This window comes from Typha angustifolia, chromosome 15 (assembly GCF_048772165.1).
Source record: "Typha angustifolia cultivar Huaian chromosome 15, ASM4877216v1, whole genome shotgun sequence".
NCBI classification, from domain to species: Eukaryota; Viridiplantae; Streptophyta; class Magnoliopsida; order Poales; family Typhaceae; genus Typha; species Typha angustifolia.
In genome coordinates, this window is record NC_133253.1 from 19062279 (window position 1) to 19087514 (window position 25236).

General features: G+C 36.1%; 1 protein-coding gene across 1 annotated transcript; it reads right to left on the minus strand.

The window, feature by feature from the left end:
- Positions 1–581: 581 nt before the first annotated feature.
- LOC140777742 (kinesin-like protein KIN-7D, chloroplastic) lies at positions 582–24961 on the minus strand. Its single transcript, XM_073122072.1, has 23 exons — positions 24359–24961; positions 24161–24258; positions 19293–19382; positions 18158–18210; positions 16795–16860; positions 16649–16702; positions 14998–15057; positions 13827–13905; positions 12610–12677; positions 11117–11179; positions 10909–11013; positions 9901–10005; positions 9659–9766; positions 9338–9484; positions 7123–7305; positions 6793–6951; positions 4681–4908; positions 3079–3219; positions 2871–2996; positions 2741–2791; positions 2462–2509; positions 2160–2366; positions 582–1234 (listed from the first exon to the last, which is right to left on the minus strand). Exons 1-23 carry the CDS (start codon positions 24598–24600, stop codon positions 716–718), a joined length of 3000 nt encoding a protein of 999 aa, XP_072978173.1. The 5' UTR covers positions 24601–24961; the 3' UTR covers positions 582–715.
- Positions 24962–25236: the final 275 nt, after the last annotated feature.

Below are 25236 nucleotides of genomic sequence, written 5' to 3' on the forward strand. Positions count from 1 at the left end.
GAATCTGATTTGAGCTCAAAACTACTTTCTGAGCACCTAACTTCCTTTTGCTTTCCTCCCTTGTGCTTTTTTCGGCCTTTTTATGCAAAAATCTGTCCCTTTATCTTAATCTATGATTCTATGTTTTAACCTTCAATAAAAGTGTGACCGAGAGCATGTGAAGCGAGGACAACCAAAGCATTAGCATCATTAGCTAAGCTGAAAGACAGACTGCCCTCGTCTTTGTGATTTGATCAGACGCATTTTGTGCTGCGATTGTTATCAATACAATAATGACAAGATGCCTGAGTTTAACTTGAGCAACCTGGTTCGAAAATAATGGACTTATGCCCAATCTTAGTAGTATCCGGAACAAGAGTACCCAATAAGACAGGCCTGCACATAGAGTAATTCTTTCGAGGGTCAATTCTAATGACCCCGCAATTGTAACGAGCTTAGCCACAATTTCAACGGAAACTCAGGGTCAAACCAAGAGCCGACCTTGGTAACTTTTATCTGCTATAAGTTCCAGCAAGCTCTGGGGCAAATGGCCTCTTCGTCGGCTATGACATTTCATTAACAAATTGAACTTATAAAAAGAATAGACACAAAGAAGGTACCTGATTCTCAACCCAAGAAAAGCTCAATATACAATATCTTCTCTTACATACAATACGCCCCCAATCAATGGACCACACACTGAAAACATTCAACTCCCAATCTAAATAAATCCCTTTTATGGATCTTTACTTTTGTCATTTGAATCATCAGTTACATTCCCTTGAGACTTCTTCATCTTTGCCACCAGAACCCACATGTTTGCTAGTTCATTTTCCAGAAATGCTTCTCTCTGCTTAGACTCCTCCACTTTTTTCTGGAGCTCAGCCTCTCTTTGTTCCTTTTCAGTAAGTGCAGCTTCAAGTGATAGCTCTCTTTCATAGCTTGCGTTCACTTCTCTCCGGGTTGCTGGCTCATGACGCTTGATATGGTTCTCTCTTTTGGTACTCTTTGGTCCATTAGTCACCCTCCGGTGAGCAGAATTCTTCACAGATGCCAACTCCGCTGCAAGCCTCTCATTATGATTCATGAGCTTTGTGACTTCTTCTGACAGTGCCTTTAATTCCACTCCAGCAGCTGCAGCCAAGCCTTTGGCATATGTACTTTCCTCTACTAGCTTCTGATTTCGGGCTTCTATTTGGAATTTATCTTCAGTAAGCTCATTGACTTTCTGCTTCAGTTCTTCAATCTCAGAAGCCTGAGGGAATAGAACAAGCAATGAACAAGTTAAACACATCAAATAGTATCTTACAAGAATAACTGAATATATCCTGCAAAAAATACCGACTGTAGCCTAGAGTAATAAATGATAATATGTTGCAATGAACTACTATTCAATCCAAAATTCACTTTCTAAGAGTTTTCCGTCTGATGCTAAGAAGTATCTATTCCAAAATTTTCAAGTGATGAGCTACTCCATAAGAGTCTTGTTACAAAACACAGATACACATAAATATTTTGTATAAGTGTTCATCAGTGAAGGGAACAACTACTGTTTGAAGTTAATATATGATTTCTGTGACTAGTACATCTACAGAATATGTTATAACTAATTAGATAAGGTATGACCCAGTAAGGAACTAAAGACCAAGAAATTCTTGCCATGAAGACCTAGCCAGCAAGCATAACTTGAGATCATGAGCAGCTCTCCGTAGCATGCCTAGAATTCAAACTGGAATAGCTAAAGAAGGAAACTAGGATGTTGTAGTGGTTGTAGTTAGACTTATATTTCAAAGCATGAATAGTAGTAGGATGCACCGCAAAATTGTAACTGCTTATGGCCTTGGATTTAACAGCAAAAGTACTTCAAGCTTCGCATGTTCATGGGATGTGTCTTCTCTTGAAAATAGATGATTCTGGTCCTTTAAAGTTATGAACAATCAGGCTGAAACTCATGGTGAAAAAGCATTTGGTATAGAACAAGAAGGTCTCGGTTCATAGGGAACAGAGAAATAGGTAATTCACAAGAAAGCTTTATGCTACTTTCATAAGAAGGGGGATTTCTGCATATTGAAAATAATGGTGCTGGGAATTTCTAATGACATTTGCATGAAGATCATGTCTAAGTCAAATAACAAGCCACAAATGCAGTATCTCAATTGGTAGGAGAAAATTAAACAAACCAGATGGGCTTGTTGCAGCAATTCTGCAGTAAAATCTCTTGATGGTGTCTTGTCCTTGTCAACATGCAATTCCATCTCAAAGTTAGTTCCTCCATGATTTTGCTGCAATTTAGGACTCGGTAAAGAGAAATCTTTCATTTGAAGCGCCTGAGAAAGCTGTTGATTCAGGCAAGTGACCATTTCCCGCAACTCTTCACACTCAGATATCTGACCAAGATGAATTCATGCATGAAAATCTTTCTTTTGTTACTCATGATTGTACAATTCTCAAACGCCAAAGAAAAACCGGTATCAAATCTAACCTTTTGCTGCAACTGGTCCTGTATTACTCTGTTGTCTGCAGTTTTCACCTGGAATGGATTACAAAATGATGCTCCTTAATTTCAATTAGGAATAATATGCCAACATACATTCACATCTAGCAGATTGCTTGCAGAATTCACTCAACAGTTACCAATTGATGCATACCAAGATTAATAAGCTTTACCTCACAGCAAAATAATATCCAATCTAAACAATTATAAGACACCTTTGTCAAAATTATACATGAAAAAGTATACATCTCACAAAAGATTACATACCTCAAGTTCAAATGACTTCTCATTGAGTTGCTCAAGCAGTTGAGCATAAGACTGGAAAATGAAAATGACCAAACAAATTATTATTTTTAACCCAAAATAAGTAGCATAATGCGAGAAAAACTAAACTTACAGGAGAAAGTTCCAAGTTGTCCACTTTGCTTTGAGTAACCGAAATTGAATCAGCCATCTGCCTTTCTAAAGAAGCTATCTGCTGCTTCTTTGCCTTAATCTCATCACTAACCTTCTTAATGTCAATCTTCAAGTTCAAGAATTGCTTATTGTCATGAATTAGTGTGCTAACTCGGTAATCAGGCAAAACAAGGCAGAAAAAATGCTACCTGAATCTGTTCCTTCTTAGGGCTATTTGCAGCTTCTTCTGTAAGTCGCTTCAAAATACTCGTTTGAAGTGCCACTTCTCCAGAGAAAATCTTTAGTTGCTCTCTCAGTAAATCAACATGATCTATAGTTTTTATGCTAGTCTGCATCCGCAGATATGACACAGTCACTATTTTTAAAATTTAATAATGTACATAGTATATGCTGAAATGGCATAAGAAAATGTGTGACCTGTCAAAATGGGACATGAGGTGTCATATTATAATTATTTAATAGTTAAACTCCAAGTTGTTTAATGCCAACGCAGAAAAGAAAAAGAAAATCTCGATTTGTAAAGTTTGATCTGCATGGATTTGACTGATTTCTCATGATTTATTATTTTAATGGAGAGCAAGGTTGGCATGTGGGGAAGCCTTAGATGAAGAACAATTTATTAAAACTAGCACACAATAGTGAGAAGACAAAATTGATAGTAGATCTACTTAACTAGTTGAGCTTGAAGTTGTTAACCGCTTAGAATGGAAAGAAAACATAATGATAATCAGCAATGAATCTGCATGATTATGAATCACCTCTCATGGAGTAAACTATGACACTGATGATCATGCAATCTGGACCTATATCCATATGGAACATGCATGATTAGTAAATTGTAGATCATGGATGGCTATGCCGATGGCGTACCAGCACGTGGCACGAGGTGTGCTGCACGGTACCCCACCCAATAGTTTTGCTGCTTGTCATCGACCTTATCGTCGAGCTACCCGTTGCCGATCGCTTTCATCTTCGCCGTTGCCCGAGCTTGCGTCGGGTGCCCTAGCCCGAGGGAGGAAGAGAGAGAGAGAGAGAGAGAGAGAGAGAGAGAGAGAGAGAGAGAGATTGGCAACCTAGCAACTTAAGTTCTCACCCTCTCTCTCTCTTTTCCTCCTCTCTCGGGCTACGGCGAAAGCAAGCTGCTATTTGCGACAGCAACAGCAAAGGCAAATGTAAATATCCCTTACTTTTTTTCTCTCTTTCTTTTACGGCACATGCCGTGCCGTGCCTGTGGCACGACCATTGTTGCTGTAGATATAATCCTATATCACTTACTGATAGCCTTTTATGGATGAAAGCCACCTTCTCTCCTATTCTATTTTATGTCTCAAAAGGTAAATCTTAGGTACGTAGTTTCCATTGTTAGTGTGCTGCTTGACATCAATGTTCTAAAGGCAGATGCTTCATGTAGGCAGTCAAGGGATTGCATAGTCTACATACGTTCTAAAGGGCTTTTGATCTAGGACATTCTTCTGATAAAAGTTTGAAAGCTATCTTAAACATAGTCTTTGTAACTAGAATGTCGCTCTGCTTCTCGAACTCCAATTTCTATAAACAAGTTCCACAAGGATTATTAATTCATTCATCAATAATCATGAGAAAGAGCAATGTTTAAATCTGCCTTAAATGCGCCTATTGAACCAGATTGTATAAATATCTTACTATGCTACTACAAGTTAATATTTTCTTCTTTGTCATACAGATGTATATGTTTCTTACAAGGTAGACAAGCCAGGTGAAGTGCTGAATGAGAAGTACTTTGAAAAGAAAAAAGATTAAAAAATCCATACCAAGGGTGTGTCTTCTAGAGAAATATTGTCAGAATTACGTTCTCTATCCTGTCTTGTGTCCAGGAGATGAACAGGAATTGTTTCAGTTACTAATGAGTTTGAAAATCTGTGTTCTGTAGGAAAGTTTAAACTCTCTGCTTGAGGTGTTGAAGGCGCAGTAAATGATTTGGTCCCACTTGATTTATCACCATCAGAGCTTGTCAGAGTAGTCAGGCCACTATCTCGTTTCTGAGAACACAAAAATAGTTGCACATGCAACAACAATGAAAAAGATCTAAAATAGAAGGTTGCATTAGTAATATTTTAGCATGCTTTTGCAGAAATATGAAAATAAGCTACAAATATGCCAAACAGAAAACCTTCTGCAAAGCTTTTAATCAGCGATATGTACTATTATGTAGAGCAAACTTCCAGCTCCAAATGTCAAGAACTTGATGAAGTGGAGCCAACTTATTTTTCAGTTATTTTTGCAAGTTTTGTATGGGCAAGGGAACAAGCAACAAATAAAGAATATATTAGATTATCCAACTTAACAAGAGTGTAGAGGAAAGTTAAGGTCCTGGTAACATGTATCATTAAAGATGTACCACACTTCCTATCTTTTGAAAATCAGTAAAAATCTAATATAGACCATCAAGATCAAAGATCTACTCTTTCCATTGTGACGTAAGATTATTTGATTTGCAAGCCTTCTTATCTATTGAGTGTAAAAGATAGGGTGATGCGGTCAAGTACAATGCTTTGGAAGCATCACAATTTGATGCATTTGAGTTTGACCTTTAGAAGGTTGTCACATGATGTGTTATGGTGATTTGCAACCTGGAAGGCCCATAGCATGCTGTACAACTTCAAAACTTTAATAGCCTTCTTTGTTAGCAGTTCTATACATAGAAAGCTGTCTCCACTCTGTATTTTGGTTTTCTAGATACTTTTTGTGATTTAAATTAAAGAAATCAGACCATTTCATAGATCTAGAGCAGTCTAATAATTGGGTGCATTAACCCGATGAAAATAATTTAGCATATATGGGAGTCTGAGTCTATAAAATGAAATACTAAGAGGAATAAACTCGATCCAACTTTTCACCAATATGTTATTCCCTGGTCAAATTGAGCTCTTTTTAATGCTCAGTGTGATTATTTGCCTTGTTTGATTCCTCTGTTGACAAGACAAAAAGACAGCTCTATAAAATTTTACATGGTTAAAAATACAATAACAATACGACTCTTTGAATTTGAGTAGAACTGTAGAACTATAGAACACTAATTGTCAATAGTCATTCATTTTATCATGTAAATCTTCACAGTTTAGTCAAGGCTAAGGCTTTCACATTCCACAAAGTATTTTCTTCCCCCCAAATCCATTTTCATATGCCATTTTTCTGCAAGGCAAATGAAGGATTTTTTACCGATTGTAATAACTTGGAAGAATCAAACTATCATTTTATATGAAAGCTTCCTGATTCAAAAGTTCAGTACTTGTTAAAAATACAAGATCCAACAACTTGAAATTTCGATCTTTACAGGAGTTGACTGACCAAGTTATTAATGTCATTAAGGATACTTTTATATTTGAACAACTCTTTTACAACAAAGATTACCATACAAGTACTATTTGTTGATAATGGGGAAGATGCAGGACATCGTTTAAATTAACTACTTGTAATCCAGGCCTAAAGATTAGTTCAAGCATTCCTTTTGATATATATATATATATATAGGTTTTCTATGCTTCTGAATTTATTTCTGTGCTCATTTCCTAAAAACAACAAGTTCCCTGGAGAATTTAATGGAAATCCATGAGATCAGTATCTCTTGCTGATTTTGCAATTCTTAAAGATTTAATGATGAAACTGATGAAATTGGAACAACATTCATAATCCATCATAAGCTGAACTACAAATGGAAGTTTGTGGACACAATTATGACAACAATAGTGAAGTGTGCCTTGTTGAATGATGCAGCATGGATACCAGGAAAAAAGTGGTGATTAAAAGTATGAATAACAAATAATATCATATCAATATAAGTGAAATGTGTTATATAAAATTATAAAGGGTACAAGATGAAGAAAAGTTCTATCAAGTAGCATATATATAATGCAAATGCATACCCGTAGCTTAAACCAATTTAGGAGCCCATGTTTTCGGTTCTTCTTCTCCTCCTTTGTAGAATCTTCAACAGTTTCACCGTAAACTTCAACGGGGTCAAAGAATTCACTGCTTTCATTATCCAATATCATGTCACGCCTTCTATATGGAAGATAAGCAAGCTGCAGAATTCACATGATTGCTTAGAACAGAAATATCAAAGTTATTAAAACAAAAGTAAAATTGTAAACATTTACAATTCATAATCCAAATTTATAGTTCTGGAATAATCAGAAGCCATATTAATTATCTTTCGCCAAGTAAAAGCTTTAAAAAGCTTTGGATCGCCGGACCTCCTCTTCTCCAAAAGAATGCCTTCGTCTTGGACCAGGACGTTGAGGAAATCTTGGAGTCTGAGTAGTCTTTGTAGAAACTAGAATTAGTTTTGTCAAACGTTGAATCCTTCCAAGCAATGCTGCTTTAGCGTCTTCTTCTTGTTCCAACCTTGATTGCAGCTTCACATTACCATCCTCTAGCTTTTCATATGACAGTATTATAGTCAAAATTAGTAGTCATGGTAAAAGGATATGATAAATGAAGGAGTATTATATATCAAATAGGTAAGGAAAGCTGTAGAAAGCAATCTTCTTAGTTTAGAAACATGCATAAGAACTAATTTGCTTGCCAACAAATTCCAACAATTGAATTATATTCTCATCTCCAGCAAGCTACACTGTTTGCTAACAGAAACTTTATTACTTCTTTTAAGAGGCTGTGAGTTTCATTGACACATCCAAAGAAAAAGAAGTGAGAGAAGTGACAAAGCCTGTCCACGAAAGTAGGCAATGGAAACACACATAACAAGAAAAGAAAGAGCAGTGCTGGAGGCGAGTCTCATGCTCCAGATTGTGATCTTCATTCATTCCAAAGGAAAGAAAGAAATGCAACATCTGCCGAACAGCAGGTGGAACATAAGGTAGATTCTCTAGCGACTATTTTGTCCTGATTGAACAGCATGCTACACATAGTCTTATCTTTCATAGTTTCTTATTGCTCAATTGGACTTCAAGCCTTTACCAAAATCACAGCAGCAATAGATAGGATACATCAACTGTAGAGACTAGAGACCTTCACTAAGCACTAACAGACAAGCATAGAAAACTTCAATTTTCGACCAACCAAGATCAGAGCAGACACACAAGTTTTTTTAGCAAGTGATGATATTTTGTTCTCCCATGAATATATTAATGCAAGCAAGTGATCAACTGAATTCTAGGATTCTCCACTTTGTCTCCATATCTTCTGAATTGACATGCAAATATTCTAATATCTCTAAAACCAACTGTGCATGTAGTATAAGAAAAACCTGACACTGAGAATAACTTTCTCACCCTAAACTCATCTTCATCTGAGATGCATTTGAGAGAAAAATCTTCAAAATGCATACTGCAATAATGACTTTATGGGGTTCTAAAATGAGATGGAAGGATCTTTGGGAAGCAAAAGAGATAATAAGAAGAGTAGGAAGGATTTAAATTTTATATTTACTGGAGCATGGATCTAAAAATTAAGAGGAAAAGGAGAAGATGATTTAGGAAGGCAAGAAATTTTTTTTGGAGATGAACTAAAATGAAAAATAAGAGTTGGTGGGGCTCTTCATCGGGCTAGTTGTTATATACTTAAATGATGAAAAAGGACATTCTGTCATATTCTGATTATAGCATTAGGATTTCAGCCTAGTGTTATCAACTTGATGCCCAGTAGATAATAAACCAAGAACAATCCAATTTCCTGCAGTTGACTCCAGAAATGAGAATGTAATAAAGCTGAAGATACCAAGATAAATATGTAAATATGAAGACATATATCTCAATCACAACATTACATATGCCCAGTTTCAGATCTACTTATTCTAAAACCTTTAGATTAGAAATTTCTGCTCCAAGCTTAATATTCAACCTTATCCTAAATTTCCTCAATTGAAACAATATTATGAACAAATAGAAGATGACATGAAACCTAATCTTGGATATCCTTAGCTAACTTGGCCATAAGTTTGATCTTGGAAGATGTTCCTAATAATTTTAATTTCATTCATGAGAAAATACAACCCTAAAGAACAAATAAGTAAGAAGCACCATTTGGTAAGGAAGTTGTCCGAGATATGATAGTTAAAACCAGAAAAATCAAAATAGATGAAATGAAATTGATATGGCAAAATTGGCAATCACTGTCTAAAACTTGGGTAGACGTACTTGAAAGAAGTAAACACATTTTGGTCATATTATCTTGGGGTAAAACTTCAAACTTGTCCACACCTGCTAATTTGGCCAACCTATAAAATCATGATAAAAGATGTATCGAACCACATCATCATCGCCTTTTTAGGATTTAGATAGTTTCTTCTTATTTTGCAAATATGATATTCTGATGTTTGAGTGTGTAACCAAGTCCAATTACACTCGTGGAGAAATTAGAATAGAACTTAATCTCCGGATCATCTGAACAAAAAACAAACTTCCCCAAGGACCTGTGAGAAAATAAAACAGAATTTAGTTGATCTAGCACCTTTCGTTTCAGAAGGACAATATCATCTTCTCCAATATCCTTCAGCGGAGTGCCACTGACAATGCCCCTTTTCAATTTTTCTAATTCTTCCTTCAAACTACGAATCTCACTTTGATACTTCTTGATCAATGATTTTTCATCCATAATCTGTACAAGATGGGATAGTAGAATAAATGAGTCAAAGAACAAAAGGGTCATGTGAGTAGGACACATACTTGACAGAAAGCAAAATTCAACTCTAAGAAATCTGGTCAACAAGCACAGGATATAATAAAATATATAATAAAATCTTATTAACTACATATGTAAAAAGTAACTTACTTTATTTTGTGATGCTTGGATCTCAATACATTTTGCACGATGAGCAAATTTCAATGTGTTATGTGTCTCTTCTGCATTGCTTGATGACGGAGTAACTGTGCAAATAAGCTATGCAAGAATGAAATATTAGAAATTTAAATAATAATTTATAGGAGAACTCCAAATGAAAGCTGCCAAACTTCCTGAATCACTGCATAGTTATCATCCTACTTTCAGATGCACATGTAAAAAATTAAACTTACAGAAACGCGTCCTTGACCACTCAAGGAGGATTGCAGCAGTCGGGTTAATTTAGAATCTCTGTATGGAATATGGGTAGCTTTTGCATCAGTTAATTTTGCTATTACCTGAAAAGGCGAAAGTTAGGTAAGTTTAAAAATCGAGTTCCTATCTAGAAAATAACCTACAGAAGTGAAACAAATGACGAAATAGAATAATGGGCATACAACATATTAAGCAAATCAGAATTCATGTATCAAAGCTTGTAACTTCAAAAATGTTTGGACAGATTCACTGAAGCTTAAATAGCTTTTCTATAATAATCTTCAAATTTACAAGAAAAGGGCATATTTATTTTTCCATCAACCACAAGAAATAAAATCATAATGTGCTTTAGGCACTCTAAAGCTAAAGATCTTTGGAGAAGCTCCTGACATGTATGATATTGTAGCTGATGAAGCAACATTTTTACAATCCACGTGTTTCTTGCAATACTAAAAGTTGGCCATGCAAATTTTCTTGTGAAGGACAATCGAAAAACATCATTATTACCAACTATAAATATATGCAAATTGAGACATCAGTAATATATCTACCACGTAGAAGGATAAGGGGAGGACATCGGAGAGTGATGATATCTACATCGCCTCTCATCCAAAAAGATATACCGCTCTTAGAGAATATGATTTCCTTCATTTAACGACTAAACAAGAAATGATTAAACTAAATCAGTGGTAAATATATCAAATCCCAAGAATTATGACCTTGGGATCAGACTCATCAATCAGAAGCTCCTTCCTCTACTCTTAGAAAAGTTATATCCTACATTCCAAGCTTAGGTACAAACTTAATTAGGGAATAGACTTGACAGTATGACAAGAATAAACACACTAACACAAAAGGGAAGAATGAGACACCACAAAAATGTAACAAAGAAAGCTGAAGTAATTTGATAAAAAATATAAAAACACAAAAATAAGCATATAAACATAGTGCGCAGTTCACACTAGTTTAAACGTATTAGTCCTCACAGTTCCAAGAGTTAATAGGCTTTTATTGATATAGGATCCTTCTTTCCTGCGTACTCCAGTTGTTTCAGCCCTCGAGCTCTCTGAACCTGCCAGATCGATGAGGTTCTGCAGATAAGTGAAAGGCGAATGATATAAGAAATCATTTGGTGGAACTAGTTATATAGAGTAGGAAAAAGAGCAACCAAAGCCACAATGAAGACAAACTCACCAGCTGTGAAAAACTAACAGCTTCCCCTTCACTACACTCACCGACAGGGCTACTCTCTATTATCTGTTATTGAACAGCATGAAGAATATCAGTTCTAAATATCGAAATCTAGAATGTTATAATGCATACATCCCACTACAAATAGGAGTGAACCTTGGTCTAGAAAGGAAGTGGAGAAAACATGAAGATAAACTAATTTTGTGTGGTTTGATCAAAAATACAACAGTAGACAAGTAATACTTCATTTAAATCAAGGTTCCAAGTATCATTTCGGTTTGGGACTTTGGGTTTCCTCCAGGATGATGTATCTTTGTTTTGGCATTTTAGGTTTCAGAAGAAAAGAATTTCAAGAAAATCGAAAAGATCAGGAATGAAACCGGCATAGAAAACAATTCTACAATCATTAGTAACATAGAATTCATTTAAATCATGCTTTAACAACTCTCATGCAAAATATCTCTTAATCAAGTTGTCGTCTACCACAATTTCCACAAAAAATAAGATTATTTTTACACCATCATTAAAAGATCCTGGAAATTACATAACAAATGCAACAATATAGGTAATTTATGACAATGCTTGTTTGTTACAATTTTTGTGTCCAGAAGACCTTAGGCATGAGGTTTCACAGATATCCTTGATTTTTCAAGTTCCGTGCATGGTTCATATCATGCTTCTTTTTTTTATACCTTAGAAGATAAGAAGGTTTCCAATCAGGGTCAATCAAAGCCAAAACAGATTACTCTTACAGCTGGAATTCAAATCTCTGTAAAACACCTATTTTAACTTCTTCAAACTTGTGAAACAAATTTGAGTATGTTAGCCAACATATCTATTGAAGCTAAGATCTAATATAATCACTTTTAGTTTTCATTATCTCAAATTTGGTAAAAGGACTATACTAATCCACTTGAAGAGAGAAAAACTATAAAAGAGAAAAGAAAGCATAGATGATATATGTATGGAACAAAGTTAGCTTCATTGAGTCAGATACAGTCGAGGCTTTTGGCAAAACTATTGAAAGTTCGCCTAAATCATTAGAGAACTTGCCGTGCATTTTACAATAGATACTTTTTAGACCAAAACAGATCAAGGAAAACACATAATTAGTAAAAAATACATTTGGGACAAGTCCTGAATAGAATTCAGCAAGTAAAATAATTTCTTGTTTGCACCAGAAGATTCTATAGCTCGCTCGCTATCAAATTACCTGACTAGCCAGAATTTGGATTTAACAAGTTGAATACTTTTGGCAAAAGAAATACATTAAACTTTCTGTACCAGAAAGATGAATCACATTCATGGGGCACAACAACAGCCTCCCAATAGAGATAAATTCTGATAAAATCAGTCCGTACAATAACTTTACAATTTTAGCATGCTTGACTTCTCAAACCAATATGATAGTAATCAGATTAGATATTATATATCAAAATGAAAAGGCCAATATGACATAGATCAAATACACAACCATGGAAGTGTTATTTAAATACCAGTGTAAAAATTGTATGACTTCTGCTGCTGAGCAGATTGAAGTTGGTGGATCCCACATGCCTATGCTCTGTTAAATCAGCAGTAGACAGAAGCCATGAGAGAGTTAATATTGCAGGAGTGGATAATTGCGAAGAGTTTTGCAATAACAAGTTGCCAACTCAAAGCTATATAGAACCAAAGAATATTGAATGGAAACATCTTTACAAAATGTAACATTTTCTAGGTCTCTCAAATCATAATAAAAAACATGCCCATTTAATATAAAAACTGTGATCCAAGTATCTAATTTCTATGTGTGACCTTAAGTTGACAAGGAAAAGATTATTACAAAGTATTGTATGCTTGATGTTCTTCATCTGAAAAGGACAAGAAATATGGCTGTAGAAACTGGCTAACTTGGTAGTTGTAGAATAACAAATAGGGTATCACTGAAAATGATATACAAAAGTTACAAACAACTACTTTCACAGTGAAGTGATATTAACTTATTATATACTTACCATCCTATAAAGAAGTAATTATGAGACATCAAATATAAAGTGGATATTCAATCAATTTATATGCAAATGAATCATGAAAAGATATTTCAGATTTTTCTGCAACTATATTTGACTAGCTGTTTGCAAGAAGCTAGAGTACTGCTTAAAAGACGAGTCAACTTGATGTTGGGCTCTTCGCACAATAATAAACGAGTCAGACTTGAGCAATCCTCATAAGGCTCATATATTACAAAACATTTAAATGACTTGGAGATTTCAAAGAAGTTTCTTTCATGCAGCTTATGAAATGTCAGAAATCTAATTATAATTGGTTGAAGGAAGAATAACCATATGAAAATCTGATAGTACAGGCTGACAGACAAGGTAATATTAAGGACCATGGGTTAGAAAGAAGATGGTGTCAAACTGGAACATACAGTATGTAAGTCAAAATGACCATTCAAAAAAATGGAAATACATGTCAACTTTGGTTTAGCAATTCTTGCAAGTATATAACCTCCTAAAATTCCTTATTTGCATGCCTACTTGTGCACTTCTCTAAATTTGGTTTCATTTAGGTATATCACTAAAAAGTAAAAAACCGTCTTTAATGTAGATACCCAATTAGGTCCTCATCAGTTGAATATATTGTTACAAGTACGTGAGAATATATCGGTTAGTTAAAAACCCGTCTTTTGAAATTGATTGGACTAGAACAATGAAAAAGTTGGGTTGACCTTCTCCAGCTGCAATAAGTGAAAGAGCATGAGCAGGAGATAACACAACTTCTTCCTTAATACCCTCAACAAAAGTTCCCTGAAACCATGAAAGCCAAATTCAGGAATCACAAAAATTTTAACAAAAATAATAAAGCATAATCTACAATAAAAGAATCCAAAGCTGAAGTTATCTTGTTCAGAGGTATATGAACTACTATCTATGAGAAAAGCTATAGGATATGTGCACAACTGAGCAAACTGTTGTCACATTATCAGATAAAGGCTTTAAGTTGATTCCCCATGCCTGCGAACTATGCTTTGATGTTATATAGGAACTGATAAAATAAATTATGATAGCACAAAGTTACATGACAAAAATTGTTAGAATTCTAGCCATGCTCTTCTGGCTGCAATATCACACTAAATCCTAACATACCTAATAGTATGATAATCCTAGCCAGTAAGTAACATGACTTGTTACAAAGTCAAAAGATCTAATGAATCTCATTTGGTCTATGAATTATTTTAGTGAATTAACCGGCAAAACAGTGAAATAGGGAGATGAAGAAATTGTAACAGCTAAAATAAGAACTCAAAGAACTATGGGAACTTAGAAATTTTCCATGCTTTCAGAGTTTCATTTTGGATTACTTCATATGATGATATAATGCAGCCTCAGCTTTCTTTGTTCTTATTCTTAGTTTATTCAGTTTGGCAACATGGATAACTGGGATGTTTCTGTGCACTTCATTTGCAGATCCAGCATATAAATTGCTGTACCTGCAAAGAATTAAATTACCAATTCTAAGGCTCCTTGATACTGACTAGCTGCTTCTACAAGATCTTTTTCCAAATAACTCACATTTTATGCAACCACATGGGCTGAACATTTGCACCCACTAAATTGCTGACATTGAAATTGGTATGATAGTCTATACTAGTTCATAGCCACAATTGTTTATAGAATTTTATATCATCTGGAAACCAAAATGCAAGACATCCATTGCTTAGTACATCCTCAATAGAGATGAGTATCAACAAAGAAAAACAAGCCTAACTTAGTATTAGTACAATTAATATGCAAGCATATCATATTAGCCTTTAAATATCTTGAAGAATTTAAGACCTAAGATCAAAACGAGACCTATATGAGAAAAAGTCAGTCAACTAAAAGAGTGATATGTAGCACCTGAAGATCCTCCCTAATTCGTAGATTCTGTCCTGCAGGATTCAGGAGATCATTAACCACCTAAAACCAGTGAATTTTCAGTAAGTATAGACCAATAAAAGATTCTTATATTAAATAGAAACATGGAAGTGATGACGGAAATCATCATGATATATGAATAAATAAAGATCAGTAGAATGATAATTCAAACCAGTAGGAGAAATAAAAACTTTGTAAGTTCGGATCTTTGAAACTGGAAAGCTATCAATTATAGGAGTAGAAAACAAACAAGGCAATTATAGGAAAGCAAATTATAATTACAGCATGAGTAGTAGATTAGCAAAAGCAATCAGATGCACATACCCAAGGACCAATCAAAGATGCCATCAAAAGCTAATCAAAGTGTACAACAGAACAGTATATGCCTGTTCCAGTCATGTTCTCACGTATATCAACTTATCAAGTAGTTTGCCTGTCGGAAAGATTCATATAGGTGGCCACTTGGAACTTTCATTAGGCTCCGGGATCAAACCAAACTATGTCATCACTTATTAGAGCTCTCTATATGCTCAAATTTATTAGTTCCAGAATGCAAAGATTCATGCCAAACTTTGCTGGTCATGGTGTTTGATATATGGAGCGCCAACTTACATGTATTTTTAAAATGTATTAATTCTTCCATTTGCTAATTATTAAAAAGTATTCATGATTCTGTTACGCCATTTATCAAAAAAGAAAGAACTATATTCTGTGCAATTTCATCACAAACAAGTACTTCATAAAGCTACAAGTTTGAATGAGTGCCCTCACTTTCAGATTTTCGTTTGGACATTACTATTTTTCTCAACTTACATGAAACAGATAAAATATATAGAGCAGGAAGTGCCCTTAATAAGTTCATAGATCGGCCATGCCCTTCACCGCTTGCCGTTGCGCTCACCGTTGCCGGCCGCTCACATGCCCTAGCTCAAGATAGAAGACCAACCGCTTGCGGTCCCCTGCCCTAGCTTGAAGAGGAAGAAGGAGAATACTCTGAGTCGGGTCGAATAAAAACTTAAGATCCGCAACTTAATTTTTTAATCGACTCAACCCATTCTTCTTCCTCCTCGAGCTAGGAAAGGGGATGCAACCAGCGAGACTTCTTCCTCGAGCCAGGGCATGTGAGTAACGATGAGCTCGACGGCGAACGGCGAGCACGATGGCAAGCTTGACCAAGAGCAGTGATGACAATGACTACCTGGATTACGGCTGGGAGTGGTGCCATGCGGCACCCGTCGTGCCACATGCCAGTATGCCATCGGCACGACTATCGCTGGTTTATACAAATGGATTTCTTGGTCAATTATAATGTTTTGATAGAATAAATCTCTTGCAAAGTTGTCAAATTTGTTCGATAATTACAATCTCAATTGATAGCAAGACAATTGGAAATGATCATATCCTGAAAGATCATCAAGACAATTTTACAATTTACAACAACAAAGCATGAAGTGCAAACAACAGAATAACATTTGAGCTTTTGAAGTACCACGTTAATCAGAAGATTGAGTGAAATGTACCATGCAACAAACAAACAATCTAAGAGAGAGAACTGAAGATAATAAAAAAAACATAAACTAGACCATTTGTCTAGTACTAAGAACCAAATACAACATATGAAGAGAAAACAAACCTCATTATAGATTTCCAAGTATGACACGCGAAGGAGAAACTCCCGGCTTGGGGTCTAGAAAAGAAACATGTGCTAAAATAATTAAATTCTTAGAATAACTAGGATATTTCAGAATTTCACAAACATGAGAGCTCCAAGTACTTCACCTCTTGAATGATGCTAAATGCATCCTTCACAGCCAAAGGTATTATACCAGGGGACCTTTGGTCTCCCTGAATTTAAAGAATCGCAAATCAATGTTAGAGACATCATTGTAGTTAGTATTTGAGCAAAATAAACCAGTTAAAGAAATTAAATCCATTTAGTGGTTGCCAGTAAATAGTAGAGACAATCAAAGTGGATATAATTTCCTCAAGAGAACATCAGGAACATCATAATTTCCTTGGGTAGGACTCCAAAGCAGTCAACAATTTGTGTGGCCTTCAGTATATGTGTTTGCTTACATGCATATGTACCATTTTCCCCAAAACTAGGTACTTTGATATGTATAAATCATTTTTCTTTCAAGCTGTAACAGTTAGTGGATAGGCACTCTCAATTCAAATAAATGAAATGAAAGAGGAAAAAGGAATGCATAAATTGAAGGCAAGTTGACCCTTCAAAAGAAGTCTAGCAGAACACCCTAACATACTCTATTTATAGGTAAACCAGTTACAAAGAGGAAGTTGATGCTGGATTTAGAGGAACAACTGCTTTTGATTCATATTTCATACAATATGATTTACGATATGCTGGAGTAGGTGTGCCTCCGAAAGAGGAACAACTGCTTTTAATCCTCTAGGCTCTAACAGCAAACCTCAATCAAGAATTGATCCCTTGATGCAATAATATGGACCTTCCTTGTGATAGTTAGAACCTGATAGGTGTGATTTCCAATTTAGGTATCCACAGATATGGCTTACAAACCCTAGCACATTTCATTTTACGCAAAAGGAAAAAAGAGAAAAAGGAAACAGGAGATCAGTTCTTGTAAATGAGAATGATTAGAAATTTCTTAGTCTTGACCTAACCATTGATATGGAGGACAAAAACTCGTTAATGCTCGTAAACAGAATAATAGAAAGTGAAAAGAATCAATTTTCTGTAATATGTTCGTGTGGTTATGTATGCAGATTTAGTACTTGTCTGGTAGCGTAGATCCATTTGTTAGGGCCCAGGCACAGTTGGGCACATATGCGTGCATGAGCAAGACAACTATTCTGTGCAATACTAGGAAGATAAAAAGAAGGTTAGACCTGAATTGTAGATGACTAGCTACTTTAAAGACCTAGATATTAAATCTGCTTAGTTCTTGTCATCTGGATTATCCATTATCCCACTATTAAGTTCCTTTCTTTCTAGAATTACCATATGTTTTTCAATCAAAACAATTTCTAGTGCTTAAACAGTTCAAATATAATAAAACACATGTGAGAGCTGTACTATGCATATGTGAAAGGAATCTGAAGCATTAATTTTAAGCTCACTTGACAATAACATATTAGTGAAAACAAACATTGTAACTCTCACATGCATCGTATGTGTCTTGCCACTACTCGTAACTCCGTAAGCAAAAATTGTACCTATGACAAATCAAGCAACAAGATCATTTATCAAATGATAAAAACAAAAGGAACCATAAGATGAAGCAGCTTGGACCAATACATAGAAGATTAAATTATTTATATGTCATTTGAGATCCTCTAAAGTAATATCAGGGTTCTATCAGCATGGTCTCTTAACCTGTCATGGTGAAACAGCATGATGCCTTTTCTAGATTTAGTAGAGAAAGTCAAATATACAGACTAGCTTTCTTGGTGCAATAGTATAATAATCCCAAACATAAGCTTCTGCTGTTAAAGTGCTTGCATAGCATGACACTCTGGAATTTAGATTTATGTGTTAATATCCAAATGGCTACAATAAAACTCGAATTGACTTTTTAGTCCACACAATAGTTTAATGAAATCATGGAACCATGACTACCGCTGCTTATTTCAAGAGACAGAGATAGCTTGATGCAGTTGAATTTAAGAAGGGGCAAAATCAAATTTCTAAAGAAATAACTGAACTGAGAATCGGAAATTACAGAAGCTATCAATCTTCTAAAATAAGAGATATGGCAGCTGCATTTGCAGCCACCATGGCAATAGGCATCCAACAAGACATTCACTCATTATAAACCAGTGTAGCACAAATTAATTGAATACCGTAACCAAATAATGAATTAAATCTATCAAGATTGATGAGGACAAAGAATTTGAATGGATATCATTCAATAACTAAATGGTTGCATTCAGAAATGAACTAAAAAGGATCTAAAAATGATGACTCTTGTGAAAATAACATTAAGGCATCACTTCCCCTTGTATACCTAAACTCACTTGAGCCATCCTGTGTTAGCTTTTACAATACACCATCGAAGTGGATAGCATGTTTTTAAGACTTCTAGTACATAAGGACAAGACTTACAGAAAGTCAAAGAGACCCGGTGTCATGTCACACGTCTCTTGAAATTATGTTGCATAAACAGATAAAATTGCTGAAAAGTGAAAACCTCATGAACGCAACTTGTTGCTGAGATGAGATGCTAACTATTGAAAAGAGTTAAAGATGCAATGCCATCACAGTCCATCAACTCATATTTGCTGTTAAAGCCAATTACCATTTACACCCTCCATAGCACCGCTAACCACATGCTGAGCAGCCACATCATACACATGACGTGTTGTAGTAGTTGGTCCGAAAACTCGATCTGGAAATCAGGCATAAATAAGTAATTAGTTTATATTGAGCTTCACAAATTTTTAACTGACGCACAAACACATGCCCAACATAATCAACAACCTAAGAAGAACCTACAGAGAGTGTGGTGAAGATATTTATTACTTAATTTTGATTAAATATCATAGAATGAACTACCCTCAATTTTCCGCCATGAAATAAAGCACTGATACAATTGCCTATGCACATGAAGGTGTACCTTGAAGGTTATTAATAAATAAATAATTCACTCCTGCTGATTGGAGTTGCACTTAAATATCTAGATGCAAAAGAAGAAATCAAATGTCAATTTTTCCTCATAAAATTGAAAGAACTACATGACGATAAACTTCATTTCCGAAAGCAACAATATATGAAGGCATTGTTGAACTCATGGGTCGCAAAATTGGCCGATCCTAAGTTGGATCGGCCATAATCGATCCCAATCCTGAGACTGGTTTCAATGAAGGATCAGCCAATTTCGACCTGAATCTATTAATGTCTCTAATTGCCCTCTTTTCAAATTTTTAGTTTCTCTCTATTTTTCACATACACTCTCCACATCTCACACTATATTGAGCTCATCCAACAGCTGATCTGGTGAGTCCTTCTAGCTATTCCGCATTTGATGAACATGAATGAGTATCTTTTGTTCTCTCTTTCTTACTAACTCTTCAATTCCTTCTTTTCTTACTGCTGCAAAACAATAGTCAAGAGAGATCTCTTCATCTCACTTCTACAATAGTAATTTAGGAGCATAAAAATTTACTAAATTCAAACTATAGACATCATAATTTTGAGTGAGTTTTTATTTAATTTTTAGGCCTCATATGTGACTAATTTTTATTTTCTTATCTTTTTAATTATCTTTTTTCTAGATCTCACAACTACTCCCAAATTATTCGCAAAGTTGCACACAAAGGAAAGACCTACTTAGCCTTTGGGTGATTTTGTGGCCTTTGCTGCCGATTTTGCCTCTTTACTGACCGAGATCTGGTAGCAGCATGGGGTTAATGTTAGGAAGCACCCCGCTGTGGGAGATTGTGACCCCCAACGAGTAATTTTCTCAATTCCTCATCGTGAGGCACGACGAGCAGCACCTACTGCAAAATGATCCGGTTCTTGCATAAATCTAGTGGCACAATAGGAGAAGAGATATGGTTGTTGCTATCTCTGTGGCGAGGTAAACTGGGCGCCAGTGCCAACACACTCGGATCGTCAACGAGGAGAATAGAGTAAGAACGAGGTTGCGGAGGCTGATAGGGCAAGAAGAGTTAAGATGAAGAAGTTAACTAGGTGAGGGTATTATGGCTTAACGGGTCGGTTTTAGCGGGTAGGGTATATTATTTACAAATTATATAGGTAACGGATGTCCAATATTTATATCCATATTCAGGAAAAATTTACTTGACTCGTATCCATATCTAAATCTGAGTTTTCTACAAAACTCCTACCCGTATCTAAATCCATATTCCCATCAAGTAGGGATGTTTTACCCGAATCTGATCCAGATCGAGTTGGATAGCAGGTCGAGTCGGAGTTAATCCAACCCGTTTTCACTCCTAAGTGAGTTGGGTGGGATTAGGTGAGAGAGAAAGAAATGGTTTTGGTTGGGTAGAAGGGAGGAGAGGAAGGGAAAAAAAAAAGATAGAGATTGAAAAATGATGACATGATATAAATGAATGAGTTGGCAAATGACTAGGAGAGAGAAAAACTTATATCTGTAAATAGTTTGGGAAGTTATATTAATTTTGAAATTTTATATTAAAATAATATTATATATAAAAAAAACTCTGTTGCTCCTCCAATTTGTAGTTTGGTGACTTGTTCCCAAAACAGGTATAAAGTTAAAAGTCTTAAACCCAGCCAACTGTGCAGATTATGAAATACTAGTGCAGCCGCCCATTGACTTGAAACTAATTATATATTAAAGTATCTCAATTTGAGAGACAAATGGTGCAGAAGAACTGAAGTAGAAGAAATCAGAAAATGCAGCAAACTGCAACATCTGGAGTTAGGGATGAACTCATAACACAAACAACAAAGTTGAGAAATCAGAAAATGAAAATGAACCAATACCCTGGTGTAATATACTATGACTAAGTCCATCCCTAAGTTGAGCAAATTAAAGAAAAAAATTCTGGGTCTGGTCATCTCTTTCTTAACAATTATTCACAGACAAGAGACAACTAACCATGGCACAGCCAGCATCTTATGTAGCGTTTATAGGAAGCATGAGTCCATGAGGATGGTGCTAGAATCTAGATGTAGATAAGATTGTAGACAAGGTCATTGACCACGTCATTCTTATTCAAGTATCTCATTGTCAAGCAGCAATGTGCCCTCAATGACCTTGGATCTGACAACTAAGGAGATTAGAATCTGCAATCATATGGCCCTGAGACATAATTCAAAGATAAGAATGCTCTAGAGGAATTGAGGGGCTTTTGCAATTAATTATATTTGGTTTTCTGATTTGCAATAATAGACTGTCCATCCTCCCTCATCCACTGTCGTATCACTCTAGTCCCTAGGGCTGGTCTACTTTTCCCTCCTCTTCCCCTCTAAGCTTAGACCTACCCTTCTTCTACGTCCTCACCACCATCATCCAACCTCTCCACTGACTCCACCACCACATCACTGACCTACCACCCTTAAAGCGCTCCATCTTTCCAACCAAGCCTCCATCCTCTCCACAACACCTCCACCCACATCACCATCTCCATTAGCATCCACAGTCAAGCTAGTGCTTGGCCAAATCACTCCCCAAGTCCCAAACTACAGTTGCACCTATTGTAGCTACAACCTCCATCCAAGCACCACCATGATAAATTGAAAAAACAAATGCAATTAAATTGTAAAAACCCTAAAAAATTTATAGTTTGTTATCAAGCTAGCATGAACTATGAAGAAATCAGAACCAAATATTGCCCGACAAAATCCGACAAAATATAATCTGTTAAGTGTGTGCAAGTGTTGTGGGCTTCAGGGTTGCAAGTTAAAAAAAATGAAGTAAGAATCTAATTTGCGATTACCAAGTACTGATAAGTAAATCAGTAATCTTGAAATAAAAGGGAATTAGAATGAGAAGATAAATCTAAAATAATATATCCATGTCAATGTAATCTATCTAAAATTTCTCACAATATACTCTTCTAATAAATTACATTCACTCATGGTTCCAAATTTTGGCCGATCCCACCCGATACAGGCTCTCCCTCTCTCTTCTCACTCTATCTCTATTCTCTCTCTAATTTTTTCCCCATCTCTCTACTCTCCCTCTAGCATCTCCCTCTCTTCTTCTTCCTCTCTTTCTTTTCTCCAATTTCTTTCTCTGTCTGCCTCTCTCTCTCTTTCAATCTCTGTTACTACAGCTGAAAATCTGATGCAGTAATAGAGAGTGAGAGAGAGAGACGAAAGAGAGAGGGAGGAAAAGATTGAGAGGGAGTAATAGAGAGTGCAAGGGAGGGGGAGGAAAAGATTGAGAGGGAGTAATAGAGAGAGGGAGAAAGAGATTGAGAGGGAAAAAGAAAGGAGAGAAGAAATTGAGAGAGAGAGAGAGAGAGAGAGGAGGGCGAGAGAAGAATAAAAAAATAAAATTTGTCTTGTGGCAATAAAGGAGAGAAGGTAGAGAAAAGGAAAAAAATTAGAAAAAAAATAAATTTGCATTAGCAGTAATAGAGAAAAGGAGGAAAAGAGAGAAAAGGGAAAAGAGAATAGAGAGCCAACTCGATATTCATCAAAGTTTTGAATAAGTTAATATAATTTTTAGTTTTTAGACTTCATATGTAAATAATTGTTATTTTCTTACCATTTTTCTAAACTTTTAGAAACTTTTCCATAGTTTCAAATAATATTTAGAATTTATATATTAAAATTTAGTTTGATTCCATACGGGGGCGGCCAATACAGTCGATACGTACTATTTTTTCAGATGACCAGTCCCGATTCCGATCCCGAATTTTAGAACCTTGATTTCACTTTATTTAATGATAAAAGTTATCTAAAAGTTAGAAACATTAGGGCCACAATATTACAGAAGAAAAGTAAGAGATTATGTAAATCTTCCACATAGCAAAGTAACAAAGATGTCTCAACGTATGAGACACCTATCAGTGGAGAACCTAGAAAAATGAGATTTCCAAACCATTAGACTGCCCTAAGAATTTTCATTCCAAGGTATGAAAAAGTAACCAAATAATATCAAGCTATTCACTTCATAGAAACAAAAGAATTACTCACTAAACTGAAGTCAACATCGACTACAACCTAGCCTTTATCCCGAAGTATTTGGGATTGATTTGGTTACTGATTTTGATCACTTTTCATAATTTCTAAAATTTGATAATAGATTCATTTTGTTATATGGATTTAAAAGAATGTCTATAGGTCTACTCTTCTCCCATTAATATCCCAACCAGACCATCAACTCCACTGTCAGAATTTAGGTCATGTTCTATGACATGAGAATGCTTGCCATCTCTCTTGCATGCTTTCTAATCAAACATGAATTGACAGTAATTCAAGACTGTGAAAGAAAATCTACATTGTCCAATATGGAATTTTACACCAATAATACAAATATCCGACGTTTACTAAATGCATGTAGAATACTGAAACAACGAGAGTACGGCACACAGAAGGCCACTAATTAATGACGATTATTACTTCGTTGGAACAGCTAAATCACAGGCACATGTTCATGCAGCACAAATTTATATTAGCACCACAAAAATTCACCAGAATTTGAGCGGCACAGATACCACATACCATATGCATATGCGACCGATGGGTTATGCTCGCTCCTCACAATAGTATCCCCATCCGCATACCAGGCTATCTCCTCTCCCTGACGAATTTCCCGCGGGCTTCAGTAAAAAAACCAAAACTCCAACCGCTTAGGCAACAATTTTCCAATCTTTTCGCAGAATACTAAAAGTAAAGAAGAAACGAGAGAGAAAACCAAACCTGAGCGGCCGGAACCGGACAGTGACAGTGACATTTTCCTTGGATCCCTCCATATCCAATGCTGCACCATCGGCAAACAAGTCCTGGGCTCTGCTCCGCGCCACCGACGACATCGGTGAGTTCTGCCCGTCAATCGAAGCCTCCGGCACCTGCCACGAAGACGAGGTCGTCGAAGAGGCCGGAGAATTCGTGGCCTTAGCCGGCGATGCCTTCTTCTGCCTTGGGATCGATCTCGACGCCATTGCGATATCGAATCTTTCCTCCCTCCCTAAGGAGACTTCGAGAATCTTCTCTAGTGGATCAAGATCACATCGGAGTTAGTTCCCGCCGCCATTGGAGCTCGGATCGGGGCAGATCGGAGTGGCATTGCTTTGAATCCACGGCAGCCCCGATAGAAGAGCGCCGGAATTGGGACGAGATTTGGAAGAGAACAGAGAGAGCCAGGGGTTTTCTAGGGTTTCTCGCCTCGCCTTTTCTTTCTTACCTTGGAAGCGATGCGATGAGATGTGATGCTCGCGAGCTATAGCAGAAAGCTTCCCTTTTCTCACCTATTTTTTTCCCCCTTCATCCTTTTCTCCTCCCACTTTTATTCCACTCTGGCGCGGGGAAGAGAAAGATTGTGGATATTAGTACCTATAAAAAATATAATACAACAAACGTCCCTATACAAATATTATATGCGGTTACTTCGAAAGAACAGTGACAGCTCGCGGTAACTCAAACGGACGGGATGATTAAAACGGGTGAAACGGACGGTAGATGGTCAAGCACGCAAATATGACGAGTCACATGTCACCCGTTCCATTGCGAGAAGCGTAGTGGATACGCCCGGATCACCCAATGACAAGTCCCCACGTGGTGGCGACTTTGGCTGCCAC